Below are 21,868 nucleotides of genomic sequence, written 5' to 3'. Positions count from 1 at the left end.
TAGAGAACCATCAGGTGAGAGGCAGACAGGTAGAGAACCACCAGGTGAGAGGCAGACAGGTAGAGAACCATCAGGTGAGAGGCAGACAGGTAGAGAACCATCAGGTGAGAGGCAGACAGGTAGAGAACCACCAGGTGAGAGGCAGACAGGCAGAGAACCATCAGGTGAGAGGCAGACAGACAGAGAACCACCAGGTGAGAGGCAGACAGGCAGAGAACCATCAGGTGAGAGGCAGACAGACAGAGAACCATCAGGTGAGAGGCAGACAGACAGAGAACCACCAGGTGAGAGGCAGACAGGCAGAGAACCACCAGGTGAGAGGCAGACAGGTAGAGAACCATCAGGTGAGAGGCAGACAGGTAGAGAACCATCAGGTGAGAGGCAGACAGGCAGAGAACCACCAGGTGAGAGGCAGACAGGTAGAGAACCACCAGGTGAGAGGCAGACAGGCAGAGAACCACCAGGTGAGAGGCAGACAGGTAGAGAACCACCAGGTGAGAGGCAGACAGGCAGAGAACCATCAGGTGAGAGGCAGACAGGTAGAGAACCATCAGGTGAGAGGCAGACAGACAGAGAACCACCAGGTGAGAGGCAGACAGGTAGAGAACCATCAGGTGAGAGGCAGACAGGTAGAGAACCATCAGGTGAGAGGCAGACAGACAGAGAACCACCAGGTGAGAGGCAGACAGGTAGAGAACCATCAGGTGAGAGGCAGACAGGTAGAGAACCATCAGGTGAGAGGCAGACAGGTAGAGAACCATCAGGTGAGAGGCAGACAGACAGAGAACCACCAGGTGAGAGACAGACAGGCAGAGAACCACCAGGTGAGAGGCAGACAGGCAGAGAACCACCAGGTGAGAGGCAGACAGGTAGAGAACCACCAGGTGAGAGGCAGACAGGTAGAGAACCACCAGGTGAGAGGCAGACAGGCAGAGAACCACCAGGTGAGAGGCAGACAGGTAGAGAACCACCAGGTGAGAGGCAGACAGGTAGAGAACCACCAGGTGAGAGGCAGACAGGCAGAGAACCACCAGGTGAGAGGCAGACAGGTAGAGAACCACCAGGTGAGAGGCAGACAGACAGAGAACCACCAGGTGAGAGGCAGACAGGTAGAGAACCACCAGGTGAGAGGCAGACAGGTAGAGAACCATCAGGTGAGAGGCAGACAGGTAGAGAACCACCAGGTGAGAGGCAGACAGGTAGAGAACCATCAGGTGAGAGGCAGACAGACAGAGAACCATCAGGTGAGAGGCAGACAGGCAGAGAACCATCAGGTGAGAGGCAGACAGGCAGAGAACCATCAGGTGAGAGGCAGACAGGTAGAGAACCACCAGGTGAGAGGCAGACAGGTAGAGAACCATCAGGTGAGAGGCAGACAGACAGAGAACCACCAGGTGAGAGGCAGACAGACAGAGAACCATCAGGTGAGAGGCAGACAGGCAGAGAACCATCAGGTGAGAGGCAGACAGGTAGAGAACCACCAGGTGAGAGGCAGACAGACAGAGAACCATCAGGTGAGAGGCAGACAGGTAGAGAACCATCAGGTGAGAGGCAGACAGGTAGAGAACCATCAGGTGAGAGGCAGACAGACAGAGAACCACCAGGTGAGAGGCAGACAGGTAGAGAACCACCAGGTGAGAGGCAGACAGGTAGAGAACCATCAGGTGAGAGGCAGACAGGTAGAGAACCATCAGGTGAGAGGCAGACAAGTAGAGAACCATCAGGTGAGAGGCAGACAGGTAGAGAACCACCAGGTGAGAGGCAGACAGGCAGAGAACCATCAGGTGAGAGGCAGACAGACAGAGAACCATCAGGTGAGAGGCAGACAGACAGAGAACCATCAGGTGAGAGGCAGACAGGCAGAGAACCATCAGGTGAGAGGCAGACAGGCAGAGAACCACCAGGTGAGAGGCAGACAGACAGAGAACCACCAGGTGAGAGGCAGACAGGTAGAGAACCACCAGGTGAGAGGCAGACAGACAGAGAACCACCAGGTGAGAGGCAGACAGGTAGAGAACCATCAGGTGAGAGGCAGACAGACAGAGAACCACCAGGTGAGAGGCAGACAGACAGAGAACCACCAGGTGAGAGGCAGACAGGTAGAGAACCATCAGGTGAGAGGCAGACAGACAGAGAACCATCAGGTGAGAGGCAGACAGACAGAGAACCATCAGGTGAGAGGCAGACAGGCAGAGAACCATCAGGTGAGAGGCAGACAGGCAGAGAACCACCAGGTGAGAGGCAGACAGACAGAGAACCACCAGGTGAGAGGCAGACAGGTAGAGAACCACCAGGTGAGAGGCAGACAGGCAGAGAACCATCAGGTGAGAGGCAGACAGGTAGAGAACCATCAGGTGAGAGGCAGACAGGCAGAGAACCACCAGGTGAGAGGCAGACAGGCAGAGAACCATCAGGTGAGAGGCAGACAGGTAGAGAACCACCAGGTGAGAGGCAGACAGGCAGAGAACCATCAGGTGAGAGGCAGACAGGTAGAGAACCACCAGGTGAGAGGCAGACAGGCAGAGAACCATCAGGTGAGAGGCAGACAGACAGAGAACCACCAGGTGAGAGGCAGACAGACAGAGAACCATCAGGTGAGAGGCAGACAGACAGAGAACCACCAGGTGAGAGGCAGACAGACAGAGAACCACCAGGTGAGAGGCAGACAGGCAGAGAACCACCAGGTGAGAGGCAGACAGGTAGAGAACCATCAGGTGAGAGGCAGACAGGCAGAGAACCACCAGGTGAGAGGCAGACAGGTAGAGAACCACCAGGTGAGAGGCAGACAGGTAGAGAACCACCAGGTGAGAGGCAGACAGGTAGAGAACCATCAGGTGAGAGGCAGACAGGTAGAGAACCATCAGGTGAGAGGCAGACAGGCAGAGAACCATCAGGTGAGAGGCAGACAGGTAGAGAACCACCAGGTGAGAGGCAGACAGGTAGAGAACCACCAGGTGAGAGGCAGACAGGCAGAGAACCATCAGGTGAGAGGCAGACAGGTAGAGAACCACCAAGTGAGAGGCAGACAGGTAGAGAACCATCAGGTGAGAGGCAGACAGGTAGAGAACCACCAAGTGAGAGGCAGACAGGCAGAGAACCATCAGGTGAGAGGCAGACAGGCAGAGAACCACCAGGTGAGAGGCAGACAGACAGAGAACCACCAGGTGAGAGGCAGACAGGCAGAGAACCACCAGGTGAGAGGCAGACAGGTAGAGAACCATCAGGTGAGAGGCAGACAGGTAGAGAACCACCAAGTGAGAGGCAGACAGGTAGATAACCACCAGGTGAGAGGCAGACAGGCAGAGAACCACCAGGTGAGAGGCAGACCGGTAGAGAACCACCAGGTGAGAGGCAGACAAGTAGAGAACCATCAGGTGAGAGGCAGACAGGCAGAGAACCATCAGGTGAGAGGCAGACAGGTAGAGAACCACCAGGTGAGAGGCAGACAGGTAGAGAACCACCAGGTGAGAGGCAGACAGGCAGAGAACCATCAGGTGAGAGGCAGACAGGTAGAGAACCATCAGGTGAGAGGCAGACAGGCAGAGAACCACCAGGTGAGAGGCAGACAGGCAGAGAACCATCAGGTGAGAGGCAGACAGGTAGAGAACCACCAGGTGAGAGGCAGACAGACAGAGAACCACCAGGTGAGAGGCAGACAGGTAGAGAACCACCAGGTGAGAGGCAGACAGGTAGAGAACCATCAGGTGAGAGGCAGACAGGTAGAGAACCACCAGGTGAGAGGCAGACAGGTAGAGAACCACCAGGTGAGAGGCAGACAGGTAGAGAACCACCAGGTGAGAGGCAGACAGACAGAGAACCATCAGGTGAGAGGCAGACAGGTAGAGAACCATCAGGTGAGAGGCAGACAGACAGAGAACCATCAGGTGAGAGGCAGACAGACAGAGAACCACCAGGTGAGAGGCAGACAGGTAGAGAACCACCAGGTGAGAGGCAGACAGGTAGAGAACCATCAGGTGAGAGGCAGACAGGTAGAGAACCACCAAGTGAGAGGCAGACAGGTAGAGAACCACCAGGTGAGAGGCAGACAGGCAGAGAACCATCAGGTGAGAGGCAGACAGGCAGAGAACCATCAGGTGAGAGGCAGACAGGTAGAGAACCACCAGGTGAGAGGCAGACAGGTAGAGAACCACCAGGTGAGAGGCAGACAGGCAGAGAACCACCAGGTGAGAGGCAGACAGGCAGAGAACCATCAGGTGAGAGGCAGACAGGCAGAGAACCACCAGGTGAGAGGCAGACAGACAGAGAACCACCAGGTGAGAGGCAGACAGGTAGAGAACCACCAGGTGAGAGGCAGACAGGTAGAGAACCACCAGGTGAGAGGCAGACAGGCAGAGAACCATCAGGTGAGAGGCAGACAGGTAGAGAACCATCAGGTGAGAGGCAGACAGGCAGAGAACCATCAGGTGAGAGGCAGACAGGCAGAGAACCACCAGGTGAGAGGCAGACAGGTAGAGAACCATCAGGTGGGAGGCAGACAGACAGGTAGAGAACCACCAGGTGAGAGGCAGACAGACAGAGAACCATCAGGTGAGAGGCAGACAGACAGGTAGAGAACCATCAGGTGAGAGGCAGACAGGTAGAGAACCACCAGGTGAGAGGCAGACAGGTAGAGAACCATCAGGTGAGAGGCAGACAGGCAGAGAACCATCAGGTGAGAGGCAGACAGGCAGAGAACCACCCGGTGAGAGGCAGACAGGTAGAGAACCACCAGGTGAGAGGCAGACAGGTAGAGAACCACCAGGTGAGAGGCAGACAGGCAGAGAACCACCAGGTGAGAGGCAGACAGGTAGAGAACCACCAGGTGAGAGGCAGACAGGTAGAGAACCATCAGGTGAGAGGCAGACAGGTAGAGAACCATCAGGTGAGAGGCAGACAAGTAGAGAACCATCAGGTGAGAGGCAGACAGACAGAGAACCATCAGGTGAGAGGCAGACAGGCAGAGAACCATCAGGTGAGAGGCAGACAGGTAGAGAACCATCAGGTGAGAGGCAGACAGGTAGAGAACCATCAGGTGAGAGGCAGACAGACAGAGAACCATCAGGTGAGAGGCAGACAGACAGAGAACCACCAGGTGAGAGGCAGACAGGTAGAGAACCATCAGGTGAGAGGCAGACATGTAGAGAACCATCAGGTGAGAGGCAGACAGGTAGAGAACCATCAGGTGAGAGGCAGACAGGTAGAGAACCATCAGGTGAGAGGCAGACAGGTAGAGAACCATCAGGTGAGAGGCAGACAGGTAGAGAACCATCAGGTGAGAGGCAGACAGGTAGAGAACCACCAGGTGAGAGGCAGACAGACAGAGAACCACCAGGTGAGAGGCAGACAGACAGAGAACCACCAGGTGAGAGGCAGACAGGTAGAGAACCACCAGGTGAGAGGCAGACAGGTAGAGAACCATCAGGTGAGAGGCAGACAGGTAGAGAACCATCAGGTGAGAGGCAGACAGGCAGAGAACCATCAGGTGAGAGGCAGACAGACAGAGAACCACCAGGTGAGAGGCAGACAGACAGAGAACCACCAGGTGAGAGGCAGACAGGTAGAGAACCATCAGGTGAGAGGCAGACAGGTAGAGAACCACCAGGTGAGAGGCAGACAGACAGAGAACCACCAGGTGAGAGGCAGACAGACAGAGAACCATCAGGTGAGAGGCAGACAGGTAGAGAACCATCAGGTGAGAGGCAGACAGGCAGAGAACCACCAGGTGAGAGGCAGACAGGTAGAGAACCACCAGGTGAGAGGCAGACAGGTAGAGAACCACCAGGTGAGAGGCAGACAGGTAGAGAACCACCAGGTGAGAGGCAGACAGGCAGAGAACCACCAGGTGAGAGGCAGACAGGTAGAGAACCACCAGGTGAGAGGCAGACAGGTAGAGAACCATCAGGTGAGAGGCAGACAGGTAGAGAACCACCAGGTGAGAGGCAGACAGGTAGAGAACCATCAGGTGAGAGGCAGACAGGTAGAGAACCATCAGGTGAGAGGCAGACAGGTAGAGAACCACCAGGTGAGAGGCAGACAGACAGAGAACCATCAGGTGAGAGGCAGACAGGTAGAGAACCACCAGGTGAGAGGCAGACAGACAGAGAACCATCATGTGAGAGGCAGACAGGCAGAGAACCATCAGGTGAGAGGCAGACAGGTAGAGAACCATCAGGTGAGAGGCAGACAGGTAGAGAACCACCAGGTGAGATGCAGACAGGTAGAGAACCACCAGGTGAGAGGCAGACAGGCAGAGAACCACCAGGTGAGAGGCAGACAGGTAGAGAACCATCAGGTGAGAGGCAGACAGGTAGAGAACCATCAGGTGAGAGGCAGACAGGCAGAGAACCACCAGGTGAGAGGCAGACAGGTAGAGAACCACCAGGTGAGAGGCAGACAGGCAGAGAACCATCAGGTGAGAGGCAGACAGGTAGAGAACCATCAGGTGAGAGGCAGACAGGTAGAGAACCATCAGGTGAGAGGCAGACAGACAGAGAACCATCAGGTGAGAGGCAGACAGGTAGAGAACCATCAGGTGAGAGGCAGACAGGTAGAGAACCACCAGGTGAGAGGCAGACAGGTAGAGAACCACCAGGTGAGAGGCAGACAGGCAGAGAACCATCAGGTGAGAGGCAGACAGGCAGAGAACCACCAGGTGAGAGGCAGACAGGTAGAGAACCACCAGGTGAGAGGCAGACAGGTAGAGAGCCATCAGGTGAGAGGCAGACAGGCAGAGAACCATCAGGTGAGAGGCAGACAGGTAGAGAACCACCAGGTGAGAGGCAGACAGGTAGAGAACCATCAGGTGAGAGGCAGACAGGCAGAGAACCACCAGGTGAGAGGCAGACAGGCAGAGAACCATCAGGTGAGAGGCAGACAGGCAGAGAACCACCAGGTGAGAGGCAGACAGGTAGAGAACCACCAGGTGAGAGGCAGACAGGCAGAGAACCATCAGGTGAGAGGCAGACAGGTAGAGAACCACCAGGTGAGAGGCAGACAGGCAGAGAACCATCAGGTGAGAGGCAGACAGGCAGAGAACCATCAGGTGAGAGGCAGACAGGCAGAGAACCATCAGGTGAGAGGCAGACAGGTAGAGAACCACCAGGTGAGAGGCAGACAGGCAGAGAACCATCAGGTGAGAGGCAGACAGGCAGAGAACCATCAGGTGAGAGGCAGACAGACAGAGAACCACCAGGTGAGAGACAGACAGGCAGAGAACCATCAGGTGAGAGGCAGACAGGTAGAGAACCACCAGGTGAGAGGCAGACAGGCAGAGAACCATCAGGTGAGAGGCAGACAGGTAGAGAACCATCAGGTGAGAGGCAGACAGGCAGAGAACCACCAGGTGAGAGGCAGACAGGTAGAGAACCACCAGGTGAGAGACAGACAGGCAGAGAACCACCAGGTGAGAGGCAGACAGGCAGAGAACCACCAGGTGAGAGGCAGACAGGCAGAGAACCATCAGGTGAGAGGCAGACAGGTAGAGAACCACCAGGTGAGAGGCAGACAGGCAGAGAACCATCAGGTGAGAGGCAGACAGGTAGAGAACCATCAGGTGAGAGGCAGACAGGCAGAGAACCACCAGGTGAGAGGCAGACAGGTAGAAAACCACCAGGTGAGAGACAGACAGGCAGAGAACCACCAGGTGAGAGGCAGACAGGTAGAGAACCACCAGGTGAGAGGCAGACAGGCAGAGAACCACCAGGTGAGAGGCAGACAGGTGAGAGGCAGACAGGTAGAGAACCACCAGGTGAGAGGCAGACAGGTGAGAGGCAGACAGGTAGAGAACCACCAGGTGAGAGGCAGACAGGTAGAGAACCACCAGGTGAGAGGCAGACAAGTAGAGAACCACCAGGTGAGAGGCAGACAGGTAGAGAACCACCAGGTGAGAGGCAGACAGGCAGAGAACCACCAGGTGAGAGGCAGACAGGTGAGAGGCAGACAGGTAGAGAACCACCAGGTGAGAGGCAGACAGGTGAGAGGCAGACAGGTAGAGAACCACCAGGTGAGAGGCAGACAGGTGAGAGGCAGACAGGTCTCTGGATGTGATGGAGGAGTGCACTGCATGCTGAATGCACAGTTGCAATAGTGATGCACCGACGATGTGAAAATTGTGGCCGATACCGATAACCGATATTAATATTGCTGTTCTGGCCGATACCGATATTTACCGATGTCGATATCTCTGTATAGAAAACACTTTTTTTATGATAATCAAATAAAGAGCTATTTTCCAAAACACTCCAAAAAACGTTTTAACCTATTTTCAGAAATGACTGATATTTTGAAACTATTTAAGGCCAAAACATGCAAAAAAAAATGAAAAAATATTAAATATATATATATTTTTTAAGATTTTTTATATCGGCCCTATCTTGATATCGGACCGATACCGATTTGTAAAAAAAAAACTGCCATATCGGCGGCTGATATATCGTGCACCACTAGTTGCAATTCAACAGAATTTACATGAAATGGGGATATTTTAACTAAAACATGCCACAAGACCTAGTATTTTAGTATAGTATAAAGTATTACAAAATAATTTATATATTTTTTTTTCTTTACACATGCAAAAACTTCGATAAATCGATAAGTGATCTCAGACTTTAAAAAAAAACTAAAAACAACAGTCAGCATTATCAACTCCTATCAAAGCCCGACCTGGTGCACGCCTTGCTCTCCTCTGTGGGGCAGACGCCCATGTGGAGACACCGCAGGTTATCCATCCGCTGGGCGCCCGGACTCCTACACACACACACACACGCACACACACACACACACACACGCACACGCACACAGTTAGTGACATGACAGTACCATCGCCTACTGTTACCACCAGGTTATTAGACGATGGTATCTCCTGAGAATAGGTGAAACATTCCCACACAATCACAAGTCCTACTTTATAGAAGTCAAGATAAGGGAACCATAGTCCCGCCACAGTTGTATAATGAACGAAAAAAATAAATGTAATTAATTTGTTTTTACTATTTTTTTTAAATATAAAGTTTGCCAATAGGGATGTATCAGTAGTATTGGCAGTGGTAGTAGTCGTAATAGTAATCCAGTATATTTTTTTATTTTCTAAAAAAATAAACCAGTTCAACACAGGTAACCACTGTGATGGCTCAAATGTATGATCTAGTCCAGTGGTTCCCAAACCTCTCCTCGAGACACCCCATGTATTTGTTCAAATCCACCACCAGCACACCTTGATTCAACTAATAAAGGGCTAGTTAAATTGAATCAGGTGTGCTGGTGGTGGAATTTAACAAATACATGGAACAGCTGGGGTGCTTCGAGGAGAGGATTGGGAAGCACTAGTCTAGTCGATTTTGTGTTTTGAGCACAAAGTTCATCATAGATCTAGCCTCTTTATTTTGCTCTCAAAGTGCACCAGATTGATGCATTTAACTTTAAAATGTACAAAAGAATGCCCCCGGACCCCCCTAGAGGGGCAGAGGTTCACCCACCACAGTCTCACAAAATCCTGTGGGAAACACTGAGGCGGTTATGTGTTAAACAGCAAGCAGCATGTCACTCTACAGGGGGGAAACGTTAGGTTTTTATTAATGACATCGACAGATTAGACTGTATCAAGTTCAATATCCTCTAACATTAGCCAAACTAGCACAGCAATTACAATTCAATGTGAAACAGCATGTAGGGCAAGCTAACACTTCAGGACAAGCGGCAATGTAGTGGTTAACACTGTCTCCTCACAGCACGGTGGTATAGTGGTTAACACTGTCTCCTCACAGCACGGTGGTGTAGTGGTTAACACTGTCTCCTCACAGCACGGTGGTATAGTGGTTAACACTGTCTCCTCACAGCACGGTGGTGTTGTGGTTAACACTGTCTCCTCACAGCACGGTGATGTAGTGGTTAACACTGTCTCCTCACAGCACGGTGGTATAGTGGTTAACACTGTCTCCTCACAGCACGGTGGTGTAGTGGTTAACACGGTCTCCTCACAGCACGGTGGTGTAGTGGTTAACACTGTCTCCTCACAGCACGGTGGTGTAGTGGTTAACACGGTCTCCTCACAGCACGGTGGTGTAGTGGTTAACACTGTCTCCTCACAGCACGGTGGTGTAGTGGTTAACACTGTCTCCTCACAGCACGGTGGTGTAGTGGTTAACACTGTCTCCTCACAGCACGGTGGTGTAGTGGTTAACACTGTCTCCTCACAGCACGGTGGTGTAGTGGTTAACACTGTCTCCTCACAGCACGGTGGTATAGTGGTTAACACTGTCTCCTCACAGCACGGTGGTGTAGTGGTTAACACTGTCTCCTCACAGCACGGTGGTGTAGTGGTTAACACTGTCTCCTCACAGCATGGTGGTGTAGTGGTTAACACTGTCTCCTCACAGCACGGTGGTGTAGTGGTTAACACCGTCTCCTCACAGCACAGTGGTGTAGTGGTTAACACGGTCCCTAACAGCACGGTGGTGTAGTGGTTAACACTGTCTCCTCACAGCACGGTGGTGTAGTGGTTAACACTGTCGCCTCACAGCAAGGTGTAGTGGTTAACACTGTCTCCTCACAGCACGGTGGTGTAGTGGTTAACACTGTCTCCTCACCAGCGTTTCCGTTAGCCGGTAATTACCGGCAAAATCTGACCGGCAAAATCTGTTGAAGTCCGACATATTTAATCTCTCCGGTCTTAATGTCCGGTGAAAATAATTCCCTCTAAGCACAATTTGATTATTTGAATTGTATTAAAATAGGCTAAAATTAAATAGCCTATGCGATGAACGAAACAATCATTACATTTGTTTCATCGTTGCTTCTAATAATGACAACGACGTTGTCAGCGAGAGCTTAGTGCTGGGTTTGCGAGTGCATGTGCAGCTGCAGAGCCGGAGCTGCAGCGGCACAGTGCAGTACTCCAATTCAGCCATTGGCAATTCAGCTGTTGGGTGGGGGGCGCTGCTGAGCGGTCCCCAGATAGAGCCAGGAAAACAGCTGAATCTGCTGCTCTGCATCGACATACTCTCGCAAATAAGTCATTGGGAGGTGGAGAGAGAGAGTCGTCACGCAAACCCACGATAATGTTGCCGTCTCTCTCTGCCAAATTTCTCAGTTCTTCGCTTGATATAATTAATACAAATGTCCAATATAACGGAATTCGTTAGCTCATAAAAATGTGATTATAACAGACTGCTGTTTATTAATGTCGGGCGACTGCCCACAGACACCTATTTGATTTAAAGTCGGCAGCAGCACGGAGTCTCAGGACTTATTTTATTTGGAATATAATGACTATACGCAAAAGTAGCCTAGTTTTAAGTAAAAATATTATAAATCTACATGCCTTGATGATGTCATTCTTTTGTTTTGTTGTCATTCTTTTGCCTATCAATTGTTTTTAAGCTCAATAAACTCTGACCGGAATTTATCTCATTTGACCGGTAGATTGAAAGGCCGGCAACAATTTTTTCTAACGGAAACCCTGCTCCTCACAGCACGGTGTAGTGGTTAACACTGTCGCCCCACAGCTAGAAGGTCCAGGGTTCGATTCCCGCTTGGGGACCAGGTTGCCAGGTACTAGGGGTGTAACGGTACACAAAAACCACGGTACGGTACGTACCTCGGTTTTGAAGTCACGGTTCGGTACGGGTTTTCGGTACAGTGGGGGAAAGTTTGGGTTTCCATGTTCCACTCAGGGGTGATGTAGTGTGCAGTAACTAATTGTACTTGTAGGGCTGTCAACGAATATTCTATATTGAAATTAATAATCGACTTGTAAAAAAAAATATAAATATTATAATAATTATATTGTGAAAAAAACAGCCCCCGGTGGGCGGTCGTTAGTGGTTAACGTACCGTTGTATTCGTTCGGTACACTACACAGCCGTTCGGTACGGTACGGTACACACTGAAACGGTTCGGTTCGGTACGGATACGTGTACCTTTACACCCCTACCAGGTACCCAGGTGGGGTATCTCCCGGGCCTTTCTGTGTGGAGTTTGCATGTTCTCCCCCCCCGTGCTCGCAAGGGTTCCCCCTCCAGAATATAAACCCAATGGAAAAACATGCAGAACAGATCATGAAGACGGACAGGAGCACTTGGATTGGTCGCGGGCACGGCCCCATGCCGCAGCCCATGTCTGCTCCCAGCTGCCCTTGAGGGGGAAGGACGACGGTATGGGTCAAGCAGAGACAAAATGTCATCGGTCACCAAAAGCATTTGTGTGTGTCGCCCATCAGATGTATGTGTCGCTGCATGACGACATTGTCAATGTGTGCAATAAATAATTCTTCTTCTTCTTCTTCTTCTTCTTCTTCTTCTTCTTCTTCTTCTTCTTCTTCTTCTTCTTCTTCTTCTTCTTCTTCTTCTTCTTCTTCTTCTTCTTCTTCTTCTTCTTCTTCTTCTTCTTCTTCTTCTTCTTCTTCTTCTTCTTCTTCTTCTTCTTCTTCTTCTTCTTCTTCTTCTTCTTCTTCTTCTTCTTCTTCTTCTTCTTCTTCTTCTTCTTCTTCTTCTTCTTCTTCTTCTTCTTCTTCTTCTTCTTCTTCTTCTTCTTCTTCTTCTTCTTCTTCAGGATTAAGGCTGGATTGCGCCCCAGCAGGAGCAGCATCCTCCGTATAGAAAGCTGAACCTCCTCACGCCATAATAACGCTCCTCAGAGGCTCCGCTGGGAGGAACTCTTGATGCTTAATTGGGTCCAGAAACAGTCCTTTGATTGCTTTGAGCCGGAGAGCGTTAGCTGCGAGTCAGAGACAGTTGGCACCTGGGGACCTCGACTTCTTGAGAAGCTTAGGCTGGCTTTACAAGGTGAAACTTCACGCCACTTTAGTTGCGTTTGAGTTGCATCTGCAACACACTTGTTGAAACTCAGCCGCAAACACGGATGTGACACAGGGTTCCCACAGACATTGCAAAATGAAATTCAAGGACTTTCAAGTATTTTTCTAAGCTCTATGTTTCATTTTAAAAGGGCATTTAAAAGAATACAATTCACTTTTAAATGCAGTTTTTTATAGAACAAATAAATCAAATCCAATATTTATGGCTTAAAACCAATTTCCGACAATTAGTTACACTTTAAATAAAAAAATTCAATTTCTTGATTGAGAATTTTTTTTATCATGGATGAACACAACTTCAATGCGAATGGTTGATTTTAATTTCAAGGACTTTTTAAGCACCTTGTTAAAAGAATTGCCGTTTTCAAAGAATTCCAGGCCTTGAATAATTTTTTTTATTATTATTATTATTATTATTATTATTATTATTATTATTATTATTATTATTATTATTATTATTATTATTATTATATATATTTTTTAATCAAGCACACCGGTCCCGAAATGCCATCTGGTCATTAATCAATCTTTTTTTTGACTGTTGTATAAAATTTGCGATTTAAATTTCAAACGTATTCAAGTACGGTATTAACATCACTAACATGTCACAACAGCATGTAGAATGTATATGATCATCAATACGTTAGTTTAGCAATAGGTTAAAAGTGTCATTAGATAGATTTAACTTTTCGATTTGGACAAGTCTAGTTGCGAGGACGACCATTTTGGATATTTTTGAACCATGGGAATTGTAGTCTTTTTGCGGCCATTTTGTAGAGGACATGCATAGCAGTCGATCAGCGTTGGAATTTTTCAGAACTACACTTCCTGGAAGATTCTATAGGGGTTCAAGGTTCAGAGTTCTGTATGAATTATATCAATAACTGTTATTATTCGGGATAATAAGCCACAAAAGGTAACGTTTTTGACAAATATTGTACGGCAGTTAGTTTCTCCTCCCTATTGTTAGCACGTAGCAACAATTAGATCTGAAATTAGTTTCAAAATGGTTGCACTGGTGAAAATAAAAAGTACAGTAAATTACAGTAGATATCATTATCTGTTCTTACGCACGTCTAGTGATACTAAATCCAAATTGAACTTGGGCATTTGAAAGATAATATATGTATATATATATATAAATGTGCAAATGGGCTATAATAAGGTAATTTATAAGCCTCCTATTCTATAATAATATTTCAAATTGCATTGGTCCGGATGGGACAATTCAGTACTGTATCTACAGAACCTTCTGTTTAATCATCTTCCCTTTATTAATTTCCTTAGATTTTTTTTTACACATGATCTCAAGAAGGTACTGAACGAGATCAGTGGCAGTTTTTTATGTTATTCACTGTCAAAGATGCAAAGAAAAATCATAATTCATATTCTCCTTTGTTTCATCACAATTTAAGCAAGCCTAGTAATAGACACAATATTTCTGACACTGTGAATACATTCCCTGAGGTCCATAGATGTCCCTAGATACCAAGAATATGCAAATGTGCCTTGTAGAAGTGGAGCAATATTCCATTTACCTAGGTATATATTTTAGGCGGATTTTCACCACGGGTGGAACAGGTTAAGCATTTCAAGGACCTTGTGCGAAGCCTGGTGATACTAGTTTCATGGAACAGCCCATCAAAATGCCCATAACGTGCCAGTTGGGCCTAACAAAAAAAAAAAATATTGGTACCGGTTGCCGACCGACCCTGCCGATTTAGGTGCGACCCAAATTATTTTATGAGTTAAAAACAATCAAGTTTAGTTAAATCTTAGTCAAAAAGTGCAGTCCATGTCAATAATGAGAATATATAAAAAGCAAGTATTTCACTATTTGCACAGCTCTCTGACGTCAGGATATTTAGTGAGTAGTATTTAGGGGTGGCATTTTTTAATACTACTACCTTTGTACATTGTACTTTTGTAGTACAGTGTCTTTGTATAGGGGTGTCAAAATGTATGCTTTAACTTTGGAGATTAATTTAAATTATTTAAAGCATTAAAATAAATGAATCTAGATTAATCTATGGAGTGAAAATCTTCAATCTTAGCGCCGCGGATATAAGAAAGAGGTCTAGCTGAGTCAATGTTGATGGTTGATTGTTGAACATTTGTATTTCACAGGAGAGAAACTGTATTCAAAGAAAGCTATTAAAATAATCTTTGAATCTAAATATACCATATTCCATGATTTTACTCAAGTAAATATCTGTTACAAGCTTTTGTCTTAAGAAGAAAAATGCTATTTATAATCTAGATTAATTACAGAAAATTGTGAGATTAATTAGTTCATTTTATTTAATCTATTGACAGCACTTATTTTAATATTATGGATATTAAACATGCTGGCAGAGTACATGCATCCATGTTGTCGTAAACATTTTAATTAAATAAAGAAATTCCCTATCTACATTCACTGTGAAAAAAATATATATATATATATAAATTCCCTACCTACCCATGGCCTTAACTGACAACCAACAGGAACCAAACAATTAATTTCGTTAGGCCTTGGTGATGTCAAACTAATGACTGCTGGTGTTTTTTCCACCCCATTAACTCTTGAGTAGCCTTTCACCCACACTCATAGATCATGTTTTCTCCTGTAGCCCGTCAACATTAGTACACTGATAGCGGTCTTAGCGGTTATTGTAGTAATAAAAGATGACTCAAACCTCTGGTAATGATAGACTGTCACAATGTTACAATGTATCCACCTAACTATTAAATATATTTCATCAAGATTGAGCAAGCAAAGCACTCTGGTGTTTATTAAGTATTAACAGCATGCCACTACTTGGGTAAACAATACCGGCTTTTGCTAAATAATTCACACGGCTAATTTGTACATTTGTTCATTAAAAAAAAAAAAAATTGGGGGGGCCGCAAGATGTCTGGCTAGTAATCCAGCCTTGTTGTCAAACATAATGTCTGATCATATTTACTGTTTGTCAACTATAGGCAATGTTATTGACAGAAAGGCTTGCCAGTATAAAGTCTAACTGGCACCAATCAAGTGACAGGTGGTTGTCGGGCGGTTTTGACGTGGAGGTGAAGGTCAAGTCAAACGGGCTTTCGAGACCCAAACTGTTGACTCGTGGACGTCAGTCAGTCAGGTACCTTTCCTCCCGTAGGCCCGGGCAGGTCCAGCAAAAACAACAACACCAATCTAGCTAGTTAATGTTAATGTTAGTGGAATAAACTATTAAAGTTGCATGCAACTTAGATAATTTTTGATTGTCTTTGTGTAACCGTCTAGTTGCATGGAAATGATGATTTGTTTCGATTTGCAACGTGCAACTAGTGCCGTGAACGTTTCACTGTGTAAAGCCAGCCGTGGTTAACCTTTCCAGTGAGGTGTGTAGTAGGCGACACGACAAATTGGGTTGAAGACTATTCCGTGACGTGAATACTGTAAACTAGGGGTGTAACAATGCATCGATCCTAAGGTGATGATTCAACAGCATCGATTTGAAAATGTTAGAATCGATTAGAATATATATATATATTATTTTTTATTTAAATTATTATTTTTATTTTTAAATAGGTTGATTTTTTTATTGACTTATAATCTATTCATGCTGAGTGAATCAGTTTCCCCAGCCACATTTGTGTATACATTTTTTTTTGGGGGGAATTAACAGATCGAATCGTGGTCAAATGAAGAGATTTCATGACGCATTGAAGAGAAGAGAAGCCATCGTCAGAAAACACGAGAGTTTGACATTGACGGAAATAGGGGTCTTACACTTTCTCATGTTATCCTTTGGATCCCTGTTGTGTGTTTTTAATACATCAATAAAAAGATCAATCAAATGAAAACCCGGTCTTTACCTGGAGAATATCTCCACCTGAGCGCTGGAGCTGACGCCGGGCAGGGAGTAGGGCTTCCCGAACTGCAGCCTCAGCGGGTGCTTGCCCTGCAGCTTGACGATGATGCCATCGTTGACGGGCAGCCAGTCCATGCCGGGCACCAGCAGCTGGCTGGGCAGCAGGCAGCACTCGTCGATGAGGCTCTCGTCCGGCTCCTGGGTGTGGCCCTCGTCTCGAGCTGCGGGGGGGGGGTCTGTGATCAATTACTTAATCCAGGGTTCCCACAGACATTACCAAATTAAATTCAAGGACTTAGTTCTATTCCAAGCACTATTTTTATTTTTTTAAATGATCCAATTCACTTTTAACTGTTTTTCTTTTATTTGGAAAAAAATGGTATCCAATATTTTTGGCTTAAAATCAATTTCCGACAATCAGGGTGTGTTCACACCTGAAAGTCCGTGGATAGTCCGGACTTTCTGGTGGACCAAATGTGAAAATGATACATTGTTTGATTTTGGTCTGCGTTCACACTACCCTGTTTGGTGCGGATCTAATTAGTAAACAAAGGACATGCTGTCGCATCTATTGGACTATAGCACTCACAAACGTAAACAGTTGCCAACAGCGTCTCTTGTGATAAAGCAGAGAGATACTGTCATTACGAGCGTGGCGCAAGTAGACTAGAGAGTAGAGATATAGAGAGAGAGAGAGAGAGACGCCAGTCTAGAGAGACAGAGAGCGGAAGAGAGAGACTGTCCGCGAGCGTTGTTAATTTTTTTTGCTGTTTTCAAGGAATTCCAGGCCTTGACTTTTTTTGGTCAAAAATCGAATTGAAGCACTTCAAGGACCTTGTGCGAACCCTGTTAATTGACACCATCCATCTTGACATTTTACAACGAGCCGGCCGGGTGAACTGAGACACGGGTAAGAATTCTTCACTTGATTCAAAAGGGTAGCGACACGTATATCATGCCGGTTAGGGTACCTTATGTATACTGTACCTGTGTATGCTGTATACAGTACATTACTTATTCATGGTGTATATTTAGATTCTAGTGTTTATTGTAACCATATTTATTGTAATGTATAATATAACTGATAGGGCATACAGACCCTCATCTGCACCTTGCTCAGATGCGTATATTCAGTTAATTATATTGTTTACACTGCCTATTTTAACTTTTCTACCGTACTATAATTGTATCGCCTGTATACAATATATTACAGTCACCTGTAATAGTATGTCTTCTACTATTAGCCTGCCCATACCTGTATCGCCCCTCCCCCCTCCTGCCTGAATTTCCCCAAGGGGATCAATAAAGGAATAGCATATCTTATCTTATCTTTTTAAGCCGTTTCTAGTCTTAACAAAATGACAAATGTAGAACCGCCCCCATGATTTGAGGAGAGGCTCAGAGAAGAATAACAGACTAAAGATCACAAGGTCCAGGTGTCCCGTAACATAAGGGATCAGAGCTTGATACTTTAACCCTTTCACTACCACACTACATAAGGTTAACCGTCTGTAGTGTGGTAGTTAGTGAAATGTTTAACCTTCTGTAGTGTGGTAGTGAAAGGGTTAACCTTCTGTAGTGTGGCAGTGAAAGAGTTAACCTTCTGTAGTGTGGTAGTGAAAGGTTAACCTTCTGTAGTGTGGTAGTGAAAGGTTAACCTTCTGTAGTGTGGTAGTGAAAGGTTAACCTTCTGTAGTGTGGTAGTGAAAGGTTAACCTTCTGTAGTGTGGTAGTGAAAGGGTTAACCTTCTGTAGTGTGGTAGTGAAAGGGTTAACCTTCTGTAGTGTGGTAGTGAAAGGTTAACCGTCTGTAGTGTGGTAGTGAAAGGGTTAACCTTCTGTAGTGTGGTAGTGCAAGGTTAACCGTCTGTAGTGTGGTAGTGAAAGGGTTAACCTTATGTAGTGTGGTAGTGAAAGGGTTAACCTTCTGTAGTGTGGTAGTGAAAGGTTAACCTTCTGTAGTGTGGTAGTGAAAGGGTTAACCTTCTGTAGTGTGGTAGTGAAAGGTTAACCTTCTGTAGTGTGGTAGTGAAAAGGTTAACCTTCTGTATTGTCGCAGTGAAAGGGTTAACCTTCTGTAGTGTGGTAGTGAAAGGGTTAACCTTCTGTAGTGTGGTAGTGAAAGGTTAACCTTCTGTAGTGTGGTAGTGAAAGGTTAACCTTCTGTAGTGTGGTAGTGAAAGGGTGAACCGTCTGTAGCGTGATAGTGAAAGGTTAACCTTCTGTAGTGTGGTAGTGAAAGGGTTAACCTTCTGTAGTGTGGTAGTGAAAGGTTAACCTTCTGTATTGTCACAGTGAAAGGGTTAACCGTATGCATTGTTGCAGTGAAATGGTTAACCTTATGCATTGTCACAGTGAAAGGGTTAACCTTCTGTATTGTCGCAGTGAAAGGGTTAACATTCTGTATTGTCGCAGTGAAAGGGTTAACCATTTGGTAGTGTGGTAGTGAAAGGGTTAACCATGTGGTAGTGTGGTAGTGAAAGGGTTAACCATGTGGTAGTGTGGTAGTGAAAGGGTTAACCTTCTGTATTGTCGCAGTGAAAGGGTTAACCTTCTGTAGTGTGGTAGTGAAAGGGTTTAATGACAGATGGTGAGCATGTCCAACCCTAACGCTGCGCGCGCCAAGACAACACCTCCGCAGCTCCAGTGTGGATCACGTCCGGAGGAGGAGGAGTCGACACATCCAGTGAGCGATGGTTGCCATAGAGACACAGATGAAACCCTTGGCTGGGGGGAGGACGTCTTCATACCGATGTTAAAAATATACCCAACGCATGCACGCATTATGCAATCTCGCCGGAGAGAACAGCAGAAGAGCAAGTGCTCAATTTGGTGACACATTTGGTGAACATTCTCAAATCAGATGTCTAGCTTCAGGGGGGCACAAGGATAGCATAATTAAAATCTTTTAATAAGGTTAGGAGAGGTGGACATGTGACCGGACGCTTGTCGGTTCAAATCCCCAAGACCAGCAGCGAAATCTGGGTGGAGGTATTGCACCAGGTTCACTCTCCCCCTCTAGTGATGCACGTTATATTGGCCGCCGATATAATATCGGCCGATATGGCAGTTTTTTTTTACACATCGGTATCGGTCCGATATCAAGATAGGGCCGATATGGGCCAAAAAAGAAGAAAAAAAATAATATATATATATATCTATTTTTATTTATTTTTTTACATGTTTTGGCCTTAAATAGTTTCTAAATATCAGTCATTTCTGAAAATAAGTTACAAAAGTTAAAAAAAAAAGTATGCGTTTTTATAGTATGCGTTTTACGTCAAATAGCTCTTTATTTGATTATCATAAAAAAGTGTTTTCTATACAGAGATATCGACATCGGTAAACATCGCCAATTTAATATCGGTTATTATCGCTATCGGCCACAATTTTCACATCGGTGCAGCATCACTACCCCCCCCCCCCCCCTCCCTTCACAACCGTCGCTAAAGTGCCCACGAGGAGCAAGGCACTGTCGCCCAAACAAAAATGTGATGGATGGGAGGAGGAAAGAGAGAGAGAAAGAGAAAGAAAAGGCGTCTCCTCACTCACAGCAGAGCCAGAGCTTGGTGAGCAGGCGGAAGAGCAGAGACATGCTGTCCTGGCTGTCGGAGGTGGCCGTGTAGACGGGCAGGCAGCCGGGCTTCAGCAGGCCCCAGATGCGGATCATCACCATCAGCTCCCGCAGCAGGCCCAGCGACGAGCCGTCCCGCAGGAAGCCGAAGCCCGGACGCACCAGGACGGAGCCCTGTGGGACGCCGTGACACATCACTTTCAGTTACACAAACTACAGTTAACCCTTTCACTGCCACACGACCAGAAGGTTAGCCCTTTACTATCACACGATCGACGGCGATGCTCCATCATTAGCGTCATTAGCTCCGCAAATGCGGAGCTAATGATGCTAATGATGGAGCATCGCCGTCGGTCGTGTGATAGTAAAGGGCTAACCTTCTGTATTGTCACACAGTGAAAGGGTTATAACCGGCTGTCGTGTGGCAGTGAAAGGGTTAAATGGACCAGGGGCGTCATGTGCACTCATTCCAGAAGTCAAATGAATGAAAAGGATATAAATACAATAACAAATAGACTTGGTCTACAAGCTCTCGTCCATAGTATACTATAGACCCACCAGTGTTTTTTGTGATTATCGGAACCCAAAATGCTTTTCTGCTGCTGGCGGGACAAAACCTCATAACTCCATTTTTTATTTTATTTTTTATATAAATCAACTCCGTAGATCAGCCTCCATTATGCGTGTGTGGGTTTTACAAAGTTTAAACAATGGGAAAGCATTCAACCGATCATCTGTCTAAACCTCCTAACTCTATTCACCCTCAAATCTGTGTTCGTTTTTTTCATCTGCTGAAAAGTTGGGTTTTTGGAGTTATGAGGTTTTGTCCCGCCAGCAGCGTTTTGTTGCAGTTTTCTTTTTTTTTTTCATGTATTGCAATGTAATTCGCAAAGTGTTTTTTGCGTTTTTACTTTTATTGCAGGAAAATAATGGTTGGAAATTGTGAAAGTCCATATATATATATATATATATATATATATATATATATATATATATTAAGGCTGTCAAATATATCGCGTTAATATCGCGTTAACTCCCGATTCTATTAATGCCACTAATTTCTTTAACTCAAGATTAACTAACATTTTTATTTATTTTTATTTTTTTACTAGACTTCACTCAGGTGTATTATTGATGCTCTCATTGATACTATGTTTGTTTCTGAAGTGTGTGTGTGTGTGTGTGTGTGTGTGTGTGTGTGTGTGTGTGTGTGTGTGTGTGTGTGTGTGTGTGTGTGTGTGTGTGTGTGTGTGAGATATAGAGAGAGAGGGGGGTGAGAGAGATGAGGAAGGGGCAAGAGAGAAAGAGAGTTGGGAGTGTGTGTGAGGGAGAGAGGGGTGTGTGTGATTAATCAGCCCTTGTGTGTGTGAATGTAACAAGTTCCTAACGTTTTTTTTCCCCTATTATTTCATGCACACTTTATCCATTGTTTTAAATTATTATTTTCTTTTAAGTTATTTTGTGCATCACTCTGTTTTGAATTTGATGCAAATTTGCAATGCATGAGGGTCATCCTTTTGTGTTAAATGGCTGCACAAAGCAAGCATTTGTTGACTCGCATGTTGATAAGAGTATTAAAACTTGGAACTTGAAAAAGATCTGTTTAAGGTAAAAAATAAATTAAAAATAAAAATGCAATTAATTTGCGAT

The 21,868-nt window shown here is 46.3% G+C and overlaps 1 protein-coding gene across 1 annotated transcript in view; it reads right to left on the bottom strand.

Moving 5' to 3' along the window:
• med16 (mediator complex subunit 16) overlaps positions 1–21,868 on the bottom strand; it is a 75,544-nt gene that overhangs the window by 3,393 nt on the left and 50,283 nt on the right. The window contains exons 13-15 of the mRNA XM_084309617.1: positions 20,197–20,392; positions 16,649–16,865; positions 8,662–8,745 (exon numbers count right to left, since the gene is read on the bottom strand). Coding sequence (XP_084165743.1) covers positions 8,662–8,745; positions 16,649–16,865; positions 20,197–20,392 — 497 coding nt within the window. The remainder of the gene's footprint in view (positions 1–8,661; positions 8,746–16,648; positions 16,866–20,196; positions 20,393–21,868) is intronic.

This window comes from Notolepis coatsorum (genome assembly GCF_963971535.1).
Source record: "Notolepis coatsorum genome assembly, chromosome: 3".
NCBI lineage: Eukaryota > Metazoa > Chordata > Actinopteri > Aulopiformes > Paralepididae > Notolepis > Notolepis coatsorum.
Note: the sequence above shows the minus strand (reverse complement) of the source record. Positions and strands in the feature narration are given on the sequence as shown.